At 42.7% G+C, this 16,430-nt stretch overlaps 1 protein-coding gene across 1 annotated transcript; it reads right to left on the minus strand.

Annotated features, from left to right (window-relative positions):
• Positions 1 to 24: 24 nt before the first annotated feature.
• On the minus strand, positions 25 to 10,859 carry LOC135541846 (tetraspanin-31-like). The gene is made up of 6 exons (XM_064968265.1): positions 10,653 to 10,859; positions 8,535 to 8,702; positions 8,191 to 8,271; positions 4,493 to 4,633; positions 4,053 to 4,163; positions 25 to 2,374 (listed from the first exon to the last, which is right to left on the minus strand). The coding sequence occupies exons 1-6, from the start codon at positions 10,713 to 10,715 to the stop codon at positions 2,300 to 2,302; spliced, it is 639 nt and encodes a 212-aa protein (XP_064824337.1). The 5' UTR covers positions 10,716 to 10,859; the 3' UTR covers positions 25 to 2,299.
• Positions 10,860 to 16,430: the final 5,571 nt, after the last annotated feature.

A 16,430-nucleotide genomic window follows, 5' to 3' on the forward strand; every position in this document is an offset into this window, starting at 1 on the left:
ATGAAATGACTGAACAAGCCAGGCTCCTGAATCATGACATTTAATAGGAAAAACGTGTTGCACAAAAAAGAAACCTTAAGGTTAAGCAGGCAATCAAGTCCACAGTAGGAACGTTTGAGTCCCAAATGGCATCCTGTTCTGTATATAGTGCACTACTTGAAAGCAGTCCACTATATAGGGAATAGGGTGCCATTTGGGTGAAAAGCAACAGGAAGCTGAGTCATTGTCATAATCTAGAACAGGAAGTCAACACTGAGGGTGAGCATAAGTCATTCTGTCAATCATGAACAAACTTTAGGGGGGTCAAAACCTTGAGTCAGGACGTATAGTGGCAGTCTCACAGCCTTTGGAAGTGCCGCATAACTAATTTAAGTGACGGAACTAACATACTAACTCTGACAACCCATTGCTGTGCAGAGGCACTGTGCAACCAAAGGCTTTTAGCAGGGTTACCATTAAGGGCAATACTTAATAAAACTCATTCCTCAGTTAAGACGCTGCAAATTGACAATTGTTGTGAACAGTCACTGGTATGCTAAGTATTTAGGCAGGTGGTTAAAAGCTACAGGCACATCCCTAGTTTTAAACTTCCTCCAAGATCACAACAATTAGGCCATAGAAAATAATTTCCTCCAATGACAGGCAAATAAATAAAATCAGGCAAAGTACCACTAGGAAAACACTTTCAGGTTAATTACAAAATAGATCAAGTGGAAACATATGCACAGAAAAGGATCAGATGGTTGAAATGGTTCAGTGTCAATATATGAAGACAGGTAGTGGAACACCACTTAAGCTAGATCATCCAAAAACTGTGCTGCCCATTGCTTTGTGCTGTAGTTCTACATTTTCCCTTCATTGTATATTCCTAATCAAAGTGTTACATTCTCCAGACTACAGTTTGTCTCAACTTTTGAAACGGGCTGCACTTATTTTACAAAGGATTGTGTGACAACTATCAACACTGGCAAACATGTTTTGTTCATTAAATATGTTAAAATGTCCTAGGTCTGTCTAGAGACAATTGAGGCGATGGTGGTGCATATCAGGACAGGCCAAGGAGAGATGTGAGAAAAACATGTTGCATTTCCCGTAGCATCTCCACAATTAACTCTGGTGGTCCAGATGAATTGTTTAATGACAACTTTTACTCAGTGTCAAAAGCCCTCGTGTCCATAGTACCACAAACAAAACAAATGTAATATTATACAGGAGCAAATGCATGTGTTGAATAAAGTGCTATGTGAATGGATGGGGGGGGTTAACTGAATTACACACACTTTTGTCTGAAATGTCTCATCATTCTTAACTCCATTAAAGTGTTATGTTTTAGCTCCAAAGGAAGAGAAATGTCACTATAGACTATCCAATTCAGTATCCCCTCTTAATCAATAGTTTGGCACAAAATCTAATTCCCACCCGAGGCACTAACATGACATGATCTATATGGCACCGCTTTCTTTGTCAAGAAATATTGATGGCCACACCGCACACAATGACATCTTGTTAAAAATGAACAGAAGCCTACTATGTAAAATTGTCACAATTACAACATTTTGTGGCATAGACAAATTATAAATGATTTTTCTTGGTTAAAATAAGATCAATTCTGTGTATGCCATCACACACAGTGCTATGCTGGTAGTTGGTGCACAGGGTGCTGCATCTGTGTAGTCTAACCACATCATGGACAGACAGGGAGAGGGGTCTCTGAATGGGTTTGGTCCCAGGGACTAGTGAGCACAGGCTCATATTCATTAGGGCACACCGTAGCAAAACGTAGAAAGGAAAATAAAAACTTTTTATTGGAAAAGTGCAGGTCCCTCCTTGTTTCTGTACATGTTCTTCTGTTTGGTGCCTAATGAACATGAACCAGATATACCTCTGGAGAACTGTTGTTTAAAACTTCTAATTAAGAACCAAGTAAATAAGTATTAGCATCTGAGGGAGTGGTCCCCATTATCCCAAAGAGCAGTGCAGGTCCACAGACCAGAGGTTGAGAAACACTGACATACACAAGTTATACAAAAAAAAAGCTGTTGAACAATCCTATCATACATGAGAAGAAACTGTACAGACCAACATTGCCTTTTCTTCCCCAGTGCGTGTGTATGCACATGTGAGAACCAGAAGGACCTTAGTGGGTTGTCAATTGGCATCAGGCTGTGAGTGTGTGTTGTTCTTTTCATATTGGCACATCTGTGTATCTCCAATGTTGTATTTTGTGTGTGTATGTTTGGTACCCTGGTGTATGTCTATACCATGGTGCGTTACTTGTGGACCTCTTCACGCTCTGCTCTTATAGGAACGCACTGGGGTTGGCACTTGGATCCTTCTGGTTCCTGTAACGTGCAGCCAGCCACACACCCAAGATCTGAAACAGAACAACATTGATGAGAAGTGTGTATGTGTGTGTGTGTGTCTGTATATGGTGATAGTGTTCACCTATACTGTATGGGCCCCGATTCAGACCAAGGAAATGTACGCCTTTCTTACACACTTCTCCGTAGTTTGTATTCAGATTTACCTTATGCAGCTGTGTAATGGGCTTTACAGGCGTGGGCCCTTGCGCCTGCTGAATATATTTAATTAAACCGCTGAAAACCCTCCCACTTGCTGGCCAACAGATTTCCCCGTGGAGTTTGCAGTACATTTATCTAAAGCCATCCCTTTAAATATGGATTGCCTTTAATTAGAATTTGACAGATTCACTAAAATAAATGGAGAGAACAATTCAGAATATTAGGGCTCAATGAAAGAAAGCCATGTAAATATACACGCGTCTCCTTTTCAGCACCAATTGGTAAAAAAAAGCTCTGATCTTCTATACAATTTAGCGTTAGGATAGTATTTATGAATAATAAAAAGCTGGTTTAGAGAGCCTTTACACACAAAATACATTTGTGAATCAAATATAGTAGTTTGATTCATTCTGAAAGTTGACATATTCAATCGTTCGATCCATGAAATATTGGAAGGTGAAAAAAAGTGTACAATAGGGGTTGAACAGTAGTCCTATAAATCTACCCTAATAATCATGCAACTGTGGTGACAAAATCCAGTCATTGTGAACAGTGCGCCAGGCTCCAGGTTTAACCTGCTAAGTGTGGTCTGAGTTCCATAATGACTCAAAAAGGCTACATGTCCCAAATTATTGCACAACTTGTAATACGGTAGCCTAATATGATCCACTAATGCTAGTGATCCTCATGAACAAACTAACAATGTAATGGAATCCAACACTAAAGTCAGTGACAATTATAAAATGTGGGTATAACTGATGGTGGCTACTGAAAGCGGCTAACGATACAAAAAAAAAAATAAAATAATAATAATAACATAAAAAAATAATTCTGAAAAGTCTGGCCTTATAATTAAAACATTGTAGAAATCATAAATCAACTCTATAGGTTTGGCGCTATACTTTCATTTGTGCATGGCTACAGAAGCCTTTTGCTTGAGCCTCCACATTTCATCCCAAGTTACTGTATAAAACCAACATTTCATAACTTCACAGTGGAAAAGGTAATATGTTGATATGATGCAGTTTGCTGCCATATATATCTGGTTTCACATTTGTGTCCAGTGATCATAAGATAAAATAGATCTCAAACAATTGTAATTTATATTTACAATACCTTATCCAAATGGCTTACTCATTTACCTAGCTTTTATCGATATCTTGTCAATTTGTAAATTACAGTGCATGGAGAATGGTGTTAGTTAAAGATGTTGTTGCTCAACCTTATTAATTGCGCGTAAAAGTGGTGGAATTATGAGGGGAATTAAGTCAAGGTCAGAATTCGGTGTGACATCGTCATTTCTTAAATCTCCATCCAAATGAATAGCCGGATAATAGTATGCTATTCTCGTGCTTAAGTTCAAGGTCAGAATACGCATGGAGAGAAAAGTGCATAAAAAAGAGAATTACAAACCATTTACGTGCTTAACTCAGGTCGGAATTCCCCCCTTTGTGCATTTAGGGATGAGTGTGAGTGTTGTGATGTGTGCATTTTAGCTCTTATATGTATAGTCAGGAGCAGTTTCCTGACCTCTGTGAAGCTGAAGAAGAGTCCAACTGCACCCAGGATTTTCAGAGCCTCTGCAGCGTGCTGCAGCATCAAGTCCCCGCAGGTGAAACATAACCCGTCATGTTTACAGGGCTACACAGAGAGGGAGCGAGAAAGCCTTCAATGAGACAACAATCACATAAAGAGAGGAAGTCCAAACATACGACTGCATCTGCATAAAGAGTAAAAGGCCAACCATAAGATTACGGTCTACTGCGATCCTGTTTTTTTTCTTTCTTTCTACCTATAATAGGCAGTCCAGTGCTGGTTTTGTTTTTGATCTGTAATGGTTAAGACAGGTTGGGAAAGCTGTTGAGGGCAGAGAGTAACCAGAGTGGCTTAAACCACATGCAGAGAACCACATCCAGAGAGAAAGGCCTTAAAGGCTGAGCACAGAGAGCAAACTGGTGTGTCTCCCTCACCGCATTGCAGAATTTCACGTCCTCGTTGAACTGCTCTTTGCTCTGGGTGTTGTTCAGCAGCCCACAGCAGTTCAACTTGTTCTCCACGCCCAGCTGTGTGTCGTTGCTCATCAATGCCCAGGTAGCACTCAACAGCTTCACCTGGGTTGGAGACCAAACACACACAGGTGAGGACAGTGACAGGAGTGCTGCGGAATGGCAATGACTGCAACACACAAGGCAAATCAAATTTATTTGTCACATACACATGGTTAGCAGATGTTAATGCAAGTGTAGTGAAACGCTTGTGCTTCTTGTTCCGACCATGCAGTAATATCTTACAAGTAATATAACTTAACAATTTCACAACAACTACCTTATACACACACAAGTGTAAAGGAATGAATATGAATATGGACATAAAACTATATAAATGAGTGATGGCCGAACAGCAGAGGCAAGATGGAGTAGATGGTATAGAGTACAGTATATACATATGAGATGAGTAATGTAGAGTATGAAAACATATGAAGTGGCATTGTTTAAAGTGGCTAGTGATACATTACATCAAGATGCAGTAGATGGTATAGCGTACAGTATATACACATGAGATGAGTAATGTGGGGTATGTAAACATAATATAAAGTGGCTAGTGATAAATTGATTACATACATTTTTCCATTATTAAAGTGGCTGGAGTTGAGTCAGTATGTTGGCAGAAGCCACTCAATGTTAGTGATGGCTGTTTAACTGTCTGTTGGCCTTGAGATAGAAGCTGTTTTTCAGTCTCTCGGTCCCCGCTTTGATGCACCTGTACAGACCTCGCCTTCTGGATGATAGCAGGGTAAACATGCAGTGGCTCGGGTGGTTGTTGTCCTTGATGATCTTTTTGGCCTTCCTGTGACATCGGGTGCTGTAGGTGTCCTGGAGGGCAGGTAGTTTGCTCCCGGTGATGCATTGTGCAGACCTCACTACCCTCTGGAGAGCCTTACGGTTGTGGGCGGAGCAGCTGCTGTATCAGGCGGTGATATAGCCCGACAGGATGCTCTCGATTGTGCATCTGTAAAAGTTTGTGAGTGTTTTTGGTGACAAGCCAAATTTCTTCAGCCTCCTGAGGTTGAAGAGGCGCTGCTGCATCTTCTTCACCACGCCGTCTGTGTGGGTGGACCATTTCAGTTTGTCCGTAATGGGTACGCAGAGGAACTTAAAACTCTCCAGCCTCTCCACTACTGTCCCATCAATGTAGATAGGGGGCTGCTCCCTCTGCTGTTTCCTGAAGTCCATGATCATCTCCTTTGTTTTGTTGACATTGAGTGGGAGGTTATTTTCCTGACACCACACTCCGAGGGCCCTCACCTCCTCCCTGTAGGCCGTCTCGTCGTTGTTGGTAATCAAGCCTACCACTGTAGTGTCATCTGCAACCTTGATGATTGAGTTGGAGGCGTGCATGGCCACACAGTCATGGGTGAACAGGGAGTAACAGGAGAGGGCCGAGAACGCACCATTGTGGGGACCCAGTGTTGAGGATCAGCGGGGTGGAGATGTTACCTATCCTCACCATCTGGGGGTGGCCCGTCAGGAAGTCCAGGACCCAGTTGCACAGGGCGGGGTCGAGATCCAGGGTCTCAAGCTAAATGACTACTTTGGAAGGTACTATGGTGTTAAATGCTGAGCTATAATCGATGAACAGCATTCTTACATAGGTATTCCTCTTGTCCAGATGGGTTAGGGCATTGTGCAGTGTGATGGCGATTGCGTCATCTGTGGACCTATTGGGGCGGTAAGCAAATTGGAGTGGGTCTAGGGTGTCAGGTAGGGTGGGGGTGATATGGTCCTCAAAGCACTTCATGATGATGGAAGTGAGTGCTACAGGACGGTAGTTACCTTAGCTTTCTTGGGAACAGGAACAATGGTGGCCCTCTTGAAGCATGTGGGGACAGCAGACTGGGATAAGGATTGATTGAATATGTTTGTAAACACACCAGCCAGCTGTTCTGCGCATGCTCTGAGGACGCGGCCGGGGATGCCGTCTGGGCCTGCAGCCTTGCGAGGGTCAACACCTTTAAATGTTTTACTCACGTTGGCTACAGTGAAGGAGAGCCCGCAGGTTTTGGTAGCGGGCCGTGTCAGCGGCACTATGTTGTCCTCAAAGTGAGAAAAAAGGTTGTTTAGTCTGTCTGGGAGCAAGGCATCGTGATCCGCGACGGGACTGTTTTTTCTTTTGTAGTCCATGATTGATTGTCGATCCTGCCACATACCTCTCGTGTCTGAGCCGTTGAATTGCGACTCCACTTTGTCTCTGTACTGACACTTAGCTTGTTTGATTGCCTTGCAGAGGGAATAGCTACACTGTTTGTATTCGGTCATGATTCCGGTCACCTTTCCCCGATTAAAAGCAGTGGTTCGCGCGTTCAGTTCAATCCACGGTTTCTAGTTTGGGAATGTTTTAATAGACGCTGTGGGTACAACATCACTGATGCACTTGTTAATAAACTCGCACCCCGAATCAGCGTATTCGTCAATGTTGTTGTTCACCGCAATGCGGAACATATCCCAGTCCACGTGATCGAAGCAACCTTGAAGCATGGAATCCGATTGGTCTGACCAGCGTTGAACAGACCTGAGCGCAGACCTGTTTTAGTTTCTGTCTATAGGCTGGGAGCAACAAAATGGAGTCGTGGTCAGCTTTTCCAACGGGAGGGCGGGGGAGGGCCTTATATGCGTCGCGGAAGTTAAAATAACTGTGGTCTAGGGTTTTGCCAGCCCTGGTAGCACAATGATAGAATTTGGGGAGCCTTGTTTTCAGATTAGCCTTGTTAAAATCCCCGGCTACAATAAATGCAGCCTCAGGATATGTGGTTTCCAGTTTACATAGAGTCCAATGAAGTTATTTCAGGGCTGTCGATGTGTCTGCTTGGGGGGGGGGGGAATATACACGACTGTGATTATGATCGAAGAGAATTCTCTTGGTAGATAATGCGGTCGGCATTTGATTGTGAGTAATTCTAAGTCAGGTGAGCAGAAGGATTTGAGTTCCTGTATGTTGTTATGATCACACCACGTCTCGTTAATCATTAGGCATACACCCCCGCCCTTCTTCTTACCAGAGAGATACGCGATGCGTGAAGAAACCAGATGGCTGTACCGACTCAGTGTCTCGAGTGAGCCATGTTTCCGTGAAACAAAGAATGTTACAGTCTCGGATGTCTCTCTGGAATGCTACCCTGGCTCGGATTTCGTCTACCTTGTTGTCAAGAGACTGGACATTGGCGAGTAGTATGCTCGGGAGCGGTGCGCGATGTGCCCGTATACGGAGCCTGACCAGAAGACCGCTCCGTCTGCCCCTTCTACGGCGCCGTTGTCTTGGGTCGCCGGCTGGGATCCGATCCATTGTCCTGGGTGGTAAGCCAAACAGAGGATCCGCTTCGGGAAAGTTGTATTCCTGGTCATAATGTTGGTGAGTTGACGTATATCCAATTGTTCCACCCGACTGGATGTAATAAAACCTAAGATTACCTGGGGTAACAAATGTAAGAAATTACACATAAAAAAAAAAAAACTACAGTTTCCTAGGAACGCGCCGGAAGTAGGCAAGGGACAACCACACGTCCATATATAGAGAGCAGTGTGCAATAAGAAAGACAGAGAGCGATGGGACATAAGATAGAAAACAGGAGCTGGAAGAGGTCAAACGATTGCGCGCGCACATGCACACCTACCTGCTGTCCCTTGTTAATAGCCAGGCAGGAGCAGGACACACCAAACTGGAAAAGAAACACCAGGAACAGAATGACCATGTACTGAGAGAGGAGCAGTCAAGGAACCAGACCAACATTCAAAGGCTGCACACACAGACAGAGAATACATTTTTACTACTGACCCATATTCAGTCAAGTAAAACGAAACTCGCACAGTGACCCATACCAAAGACTGTTAGAACATTATAGACCAACTCTGCCTGCCCATACTGGTATGAATAGGGCCGACAGTGAAGATCTCCTTAATTGTATTGTTTTATTGTAAAGTGTGTTGCGATTGTAAACACCCTTTATATAAAGGATACAAAGAAGAGCATGACTTGGTGGTGGTTGAGGGCTCCAATGAGACCCACGATGGAGATAAGCAGTAGGAAGACGCCCACAGCGATGACCCCGCCGATGATGTGGATGCTGGACACGATGCCGAAGCCTTTCCCCCGCGCTGCAACGCCAATCAGCAACAGACCAACCAACTGGGGTTAAAGAGAGAGAAACTAAGTGAGGGGAGAATGAGACAAACACTGACACATTACACACTAGAGAATAACATGAGTAACCGGGATCCCGGGATTGTCCCGACAACACTTACAATCTTTACATAGTGGTGCAGCCAAGCCGACAAGGCAGTGCAGCACCCATTATTTGAGGAGAACCCTGGCATAATGACCATATCTTGCTTTTAAACGCTTTAAAATGGGCACTTATAATCTTTTCAGTATTTCCCAGGACCCATAGGATAAATATGAATTATTCCCGGGATTGTAATTTGGTTGATTTTCGGGAAAATATGAATCCCTAATACACACAGACATGGGCAAAGAAACGGACACTGACTATTGCCCTTTATGCACGCACACTTTTGTCCATCTTGGTGTCTATGAACTACAAGTAAACCTTTATTAGTGACAACCAGGCTATACCAGAAAAAGAAAAGAAAATTGGCCTAGCTAATCTAATATGTACCTTGAACACAGAGACTATTGGTTGCTATTTTAAAATGGTTGTCTCCGAAACAGTCAGGGGGTATATACCTTCTAGGTACGAGACAAGACCTTATTGTGAATGTGTGCTTGGCTAACATTTATTTTTTCCACAAGACCTTCACATGTCTATGATCTAATTGTGTCAAGTCATATGCAACAGATTTGATACATGAGATTTTGTTGTTAATGGTATTAGGATCCCAATTAGCTGATACCAATGGCGAAAGCGAGCCTTACTAGGGATTGACGCATGATGAAAAAGACATTACAGACAAAATACTTTACAATTTACATACATTTAAAAACATTAACAGTGTCCATGTGCATCTATCAGTTACACATACATGTCAGTACAAACACACAAAAGGTATGTCACATGGGGGAGAAGCATTGTGAGGTGTTGCTTTATTTGGTTTTTGAAACCAGGTTTGCTGTTCACTTGCGGTATATGAGATGGAAGGAAGTTTCATGCAATCTTGGCTCTGTATAATATTGTATGTTTATTTGAATTTGTTCTGGACCTGTGGCCTTTGAAAATATCCCTGGTGGCATGTCTGGTGAGGTAAGTTAGTCAATTTACACATAGCACTGACAATGTAAACCATTTAGATTTTCCAACACAGGATATCTGATTGAACACTTGTCAAGATGTGCAGCAATATATTTAATCTTATATCAATGTGTTCCCTGTGCAGTAGCAATGCAATGACACTTATTATTATGGTTATGGTCATTAAAGGGCACAATAACAGTTAGCTATGTATGATGACTGGAGTTTCAACCCTCAAATGACTCGTACATACAGATCATTTCTAGTTATGGCTGTGGTTGACATTACAGAGATAATGCTGTTGTCTGTTTACTATCACGAGATCTGTGACATAGCTAGCTACCCGTCACTTGTCAACAGAATCAGCTATGTCATCTGACAAACGTAAAGTTTAGAGTTAGCTAGAGCATATCTGATGCCCTCTGAATGGGTCCAAATACAATCAAATGTTAATTAGCGTACTGTAGCTAGCTACCCTTCCATCATGTTTATACCCGACACACATACAATTCAACCTCTAACGGGTAATCAAGTCAATCATCAGAAATGATTTGTCACGTTACTGCCTGTTGTAAGCGCCACACATCATTGTGTAATCATTTTCAATATCTTGTGAAATCATATGTTAGCTAGCTAGCGTTAGCTGGTTAACGTTACTCCTTCAGAAATCATAGATAAATGTTAGTAGCTAACTTGTTGATAGTGACAACATTTGCAGATGACAGTAAATTGGAGTCCATTGTTTGCTTCTAGCTAAATCTCAGTGAAACAATAGTGGACATTGATCCGAGTTAGCTCTGTGCTAGTACTGCTGCTACCACTGTTAGCATCATCATTCTTCTGCTAACGTTAGCTGGAAACATTAGCAACAGCCAGTTAGCGACACTTACCATGTACACCACGTTGAGAGAACAAAGAGCATTTTTAGAACACGTAAATCCCCCACAAACCATCTTGAAGATATTCTATCTAACTTTGCCAACTACAAGGAATATTTCCCTCTGGTCGTTGTTCACTATTTTGTCTACTTTCACGAAACCGAAGCACCGCTCACTCTTTCAACCGTACAACCCTCTATCCTGTCTCTGTCAATATCAGTGGGCGTGGTGAGAGATGCTCTCACTTGTCTGTCATTGGTTTAGATATATCAAGGATTATATATTTCAACCAATCATCATGGTCGAGACCATGTACTACAAATAAATGATCAAATATTGCAAATATATCCATGCATATGTCAACACATATGCTTTGGGATTTATAATTATAATTTTTTGTATTTTACATTTCTTTTTACTTTTACCCCTTTTTCTCAGTCTTGACTCATTGCTGCAACTCCCGTACGGACTCGGGAGAGGCGAAGGTCGAGACCCATGCGTCCTCCGAAACACAACCCAACCAAGCCACACTGCTTCTTGACACGATGCCCACTTAACCCGGAAGCCAGTCGCACCAATGTGTCGGAGGAAACACTGTGCACCTGGCAACCATGTCAGCGTGCACTGCGCCCGGCCCGCCACAGGAGTCGCTAGTGCGCAATGGGACAAGGACATCCCTGCCGGCCAAACCCTCCCCAATTGTGCGCCGCCCCATGTGTCTTCCGGTCGCGGCCGGCTGCGACAGAGTCTGGACTCGAACACAGCTACAGCTACCTTAGACCACTGCGCAACGTCTTTTTTTCCTAACCATATTTGGAATTATTGTAAATTATTATCTGGCTGTACACTTATGACAGCTCATATTGTTGCGAAGCTCGAGTCAATTTACACAGGTCAACCATGCGATAACTGACTCCAGTATCCCTGCACATTGCCCTCAGACGAACCATCAAACAGGCAAAGCATCAATACAGGACTAAGACTGAATCCTATTACACCGGCTCTGACGCTCGTCGGATGTGGCAGGGCTTGCAAACTATTATGGACTACAATGGGAAACCCAGCCGTGAGCTGCCCAGTGACGAGAGCCTACCAGAGAAGCCTTTTATGCTCGCTTCGAGGCAAGCAACAGTGAAGCATGCACGAGAGCACCAGCTGTTCCTGGACGACTGTGTGATCACGCTCTCCGTAGCTGATGTGAGCAAGACCTTTAAATAGGTCAAAGCCGCGGGGCCATTCGGATTACCAGGACGTGTGCTCAAAGCATGCACGGACCAACTGGCAAGTGTCTTCACTGACGTTTTCAACCTCTCCCTGATCAAGTCTGTAATACCTGCATGTTTCAAACATAGTCCCCGTGCCCAAGAAAGCAAAGGTAACCTGCCTAAATCATTACCGCCCCGTAGCACTCACGTCGGTATTCTATAGCCATGAAGTGCTTTGAAAGGCTGGTCATGGCTCACATCAACACCATCATGCTGGAAACCCTAGACCCACTCCAATTCGCATACTGCCCCAACAGATCCACAGATGACTCAATCGCACTTCACACTGCCCTTTCCCACCTGGACAAAACAAACACATTTACATTTACATTACATTTAAGTCATTTAGCAGACGCTCTTATCCAGAGCGACTTACAAACACCTATGTGAGAATGCTGTTCATTGAACGACAGCTCAGCGTTCAACAACATAAAGCCCACAAAGCTGATCAATATGCTAAGGACCCTGGGACTAAACACCTCCCTCTGCAACTGGATCATGGAATTCATGACGGGGCACCCCAGGTGGTAAGGGTATGCAACAACACATCAGGGGTGCGTGCTTGGTTCCCTCCTGTACTCCCTGTTCACCCATGCCTGGGTGACCAAGCACGAATCCATCACCCTCATTAAGTTTGCTGACGACACAACAGTGGTAAGTAAGCCTGATCACCGACATTGATGAGACAGTCTATAGAGAGGAAGTCAGAGACCTGGCAGTGTGGTGCCAGGACAACAACATCTCCCTCAATGTGAGTAAGACAAGAGTAGCTGATCGTGAACTATAGAAAAAAGAGTTGCTGAACAGGCCACCATTAACATCGACAGGACTGTAGTGGAGCGGGTCGAGAGTTTCAAGTTCCTTGGTGTCCACATCACCAACAAACTATCATAGTCCAAACACACCAAGACAGTCGTGAAGAGGGCACGACAACACCTTTTCCCCCTCAGGAGTCTGAACATATTTGGCTTGGGTCCGCAATGGCGTTGCCGAACACCCGCCCTTCTAATTTCCTTAATTTTGTAACTAGATTCAAATACATTCTATAGAACCAACGTCACGTCAGGATAGGCAACCTAAATTAATAATTAATGTATGTGTGTTATATTAAACAGAGGAGAGAGTAAAATTTCAGAACATCTATAGTCGAATAGGGCATGGGAGGGATGACGAATTTTGGCAAAATGATTTATTTATAGACTAATACACTTGAAACAAATAGCCAAACCGACTTGTCATTACTAGTGAAATCTCAACTAGCAAGCAAGTCGCAGCAACGAGAATTGAGCGAGGTGGTGAGTGGGGTTACTTTTAATTAGATTTTTTACGTCATCTTATTTTGTAAATATTTTCCTAACTCAATTTTTTGAATTGCATTGTTGGTTAAGGGCTTGTAAGTAAGCATTTCACGTAAGGTCTACTACACCTGTTGTATTCGGAGCATGTGACAATTTTCTTTGATTTGGACATTGTAAATATGGTACTGGAACTGACTGACCATGGATATAGTATGCTTACTTACTTTCTCGTCTTCTTCTTGTATCTTATTTATCGTGTGTTTTTGTTCAACCTTATGTTATTTTTAGTATTAGAGCTTGCAAGAAAGGCATTTCATTCTACTTGTGCACGTGACATTAAAACTTGAAACATATTATATGATATGCCATATACTTCACATGTATAGCAACAAAGCCACACACAATCTCTTCATATGGTGTCATATTTTCCGAGGACAAAACAAAACTCATCACCATTAATGCGGTGCTTTAAAACAAGGAAGTAGACATTAAGGCACAAACGGAGATATTTCAACATGCAACAGGAAATTTGCTGAAATTAATAACGTATTTTTTAAATTAATGATGTAGGCTACATACAGACGTTCTCAAGCTAAATGCAAAGGTTCGATTAGCCTTGCTTGAAGTGTTTGGAGAAGCGCGCTCAATTGGATAACGAATGACAATCTCGCGCCTGTAATCTCCGGAGACAGGTGTCAAGATGAACAGCAGTAACAAGTTTTCGCTTTGCAATATGATTCGGGCCGAGGTACGGCGGAATGAAACTGTACAGAACAACTTTGCCAAAGTTTTCAATCAGTTGGAGAGGGTCGACGACCAACAGCTTCGCTCTGGTTTAAAAGTTTACCTTCACAGCATCCAAGGTAAGCAATGCAATAGGCCTAGCCCTAGGGCATGCTATTGGCTCCCATCAACCTACTTTATCACGCAAAAATCGTGGGTGCATTCACATTGACATTAAATTATAGCCTACCTGTAACGAAAATTAACCCATTTAAAACTTAATTTAAAAGTGCTGGCAGCTTCATATGGCATTGCATCTGTTCCTTTAGCCTTGCTCAAATGATTCAAATACACAATAATTGGTTGTCAGACTTTTTAGACTGTGTGCAGGGTGGTGTCTAGCTAGCTCATATCATGACTCCAATTCCATTGTATTACATTGGGTCATTGGACGTCCCCTTTAGCCTTGTGAGGGAAATGCCCAACGCTGCCAAAATGCTAGATCTAAACTAAAATATGCCTTGCGATACAGTTTTGGAAACATACAGAAGATACACTTACTGTAAACAGTTTATCAAAGTTGCACCTGGCTGTGTTTTGAGTAACACGTGTTTGCAACCAGAAATATGGAATGGTCCAATGGAAATGCCAGCACAAGGTGAGAAGATGTGTCATATCTCGGCAGGAGACTGTTATAGCCAGATGCAACTTTGCTAAACTGCATACAGTAAGTGTATCTTTTGTATTTGAAAGATTCGTTCTCGCTGGTATGAAAGTTAAGTTCCAAATAGAGTCTGGGGATTGTAATTCACCTGGAACCATCTGTGGTCCATACTTTCAGCTGAGAACCCCAAAGAGGGCCTGTCATGCCAAATAGCGTCCCCCTTTACTACGTCACAATAGGATTCGATACATTCTAGCTTCTGTTGCTAGGGCTGTTGCTTGAACTTGCAAAATTCTGACCGGAATACGTAATGAACCATAGCGTCCGTTGCTATGCTGGTTGCTTGGCTCCATTTGGCCTCGTAGGGGATGCGGGCAGTTCGAGTTATATTTCACCGTTTAAACGCTCGCTTAGTCCGCGCAACATTATTACCTCAAAATTGCTCTCCAAGGATGGTGTATTTGACGGTGACTACCTGCTGCCTCAGAGGACTGGAAAGAGAACACTTTCTTTACCATGTATTTGTACATATTGTCAAATAGGAATACATAATTTGTTGTTTTTATAGATCGACGTTGCTAGCTACTGTACTTCTATACCTCAGCATGCCTAGCCAGACAGTTTTATTTAGCTAAGCTAATATTAGTTAGCTAGATAGCAAGCAAGCTACTATAAGTGTTATTGCAGCTTTCTGTTTGTATGTAGCTTGCACTTCAATGGCATCCCTCGAGGAGATTTTCTTTTATCTTTCCAACCTGAGGAAGTACTATGAAGACACCACTGATGTCGACAAGAGGCTCAACATTCAGAGAAATTCAGGGTAACGTTAAGCAGTTAACTTCAATTAGATAACGACATATTTAGCTATGTATAACCATTTTTCAACAACCATTTTCCATCTAACGTTAGCTATAGTAGTTGTTAGCTATACATATAGTTCAGCCGGAGGTTGCTGAGGGAAGGATGGCTCATAATAATGTATGGAATGGAGTAAATGGAATGGTACCAAACACGTGGTTTCCATGTGGTTGATGCCGTTCAATTGACTCCATTCCAGACATTATTATGAGCCACCCTCTCCTCAGCAGCCTCCACTGATATAGTTATATGTATGTCATATTGAGGTGTCTAGCTATAAGTTAAACCTGATCAATCAAATGGATAGGTTTAAACTTGGTGTCTTCACTAGACAGACAGAGGGGGAGGAAGAACATGTGAGAGAGGGAGTGAGAGGTAGGAAGAGAGTGGAAGACAGAGATGGAGAGAGAAAGACAGTAGTGCAAATATACTTAGACTTGAGTATTTCAACAACTCTTCTCTTCCAACTTGTTAGGCAATCATATCTACCTACAGGGAAGGATGGCCAGCCACACAGAAGGTTGATTTTTACTAAGGAGGAGAAGGAGGCCATGCTGACAGAGATGCATGTGGACATTTTTGGAGTGAAGCGCATGAATGCCAAAATCAACCTACTCTTCTTCTGACGTGAAATTGTCAAGGAGGTGGACAGCTGGGCAAGTAAAATAACCTTTTGTTTATCAATCACATTCTATTATATCTGAAATGATTATGATTTCAATTAATGTCATGTCAGAGAGCACACAATGTTTACATTTGTTACTTTTTGCTTAAAGGTCAGTACCTTGTCTAGCCTGCCAGAAGTTTGAGAGGGCGAAGACTGTGGCACTGGAGATAAAGCCCATCAAAGTTGTTTCACCATGGCACATGATCGGTTCACCATGGCACATGATCGGTAAGTCTCCCAATTCAAATTTTGTCCTGGTAAGTTGTTTTGGAATGGTTTATTTTTTTGACCACAGCATAGTTCAATATTATAGTG

The sequence above is a fragment of the Oncorhynchus masou genome, chromosome 6 (genome assembly GCF_036934945.1).
Source record: "Oncorhynchus masou masou isolate Uvic2021 chromosome 6, UVic_Omas_1.1, whole genome shotgun sequence".
Taxonomy (NCBI): Eukaryota; Metazoa; Chordata; class Actinopteri; order Salmoniformes; family Salmonidae; genus Oncorhynchus; species Oncorhynchus masou.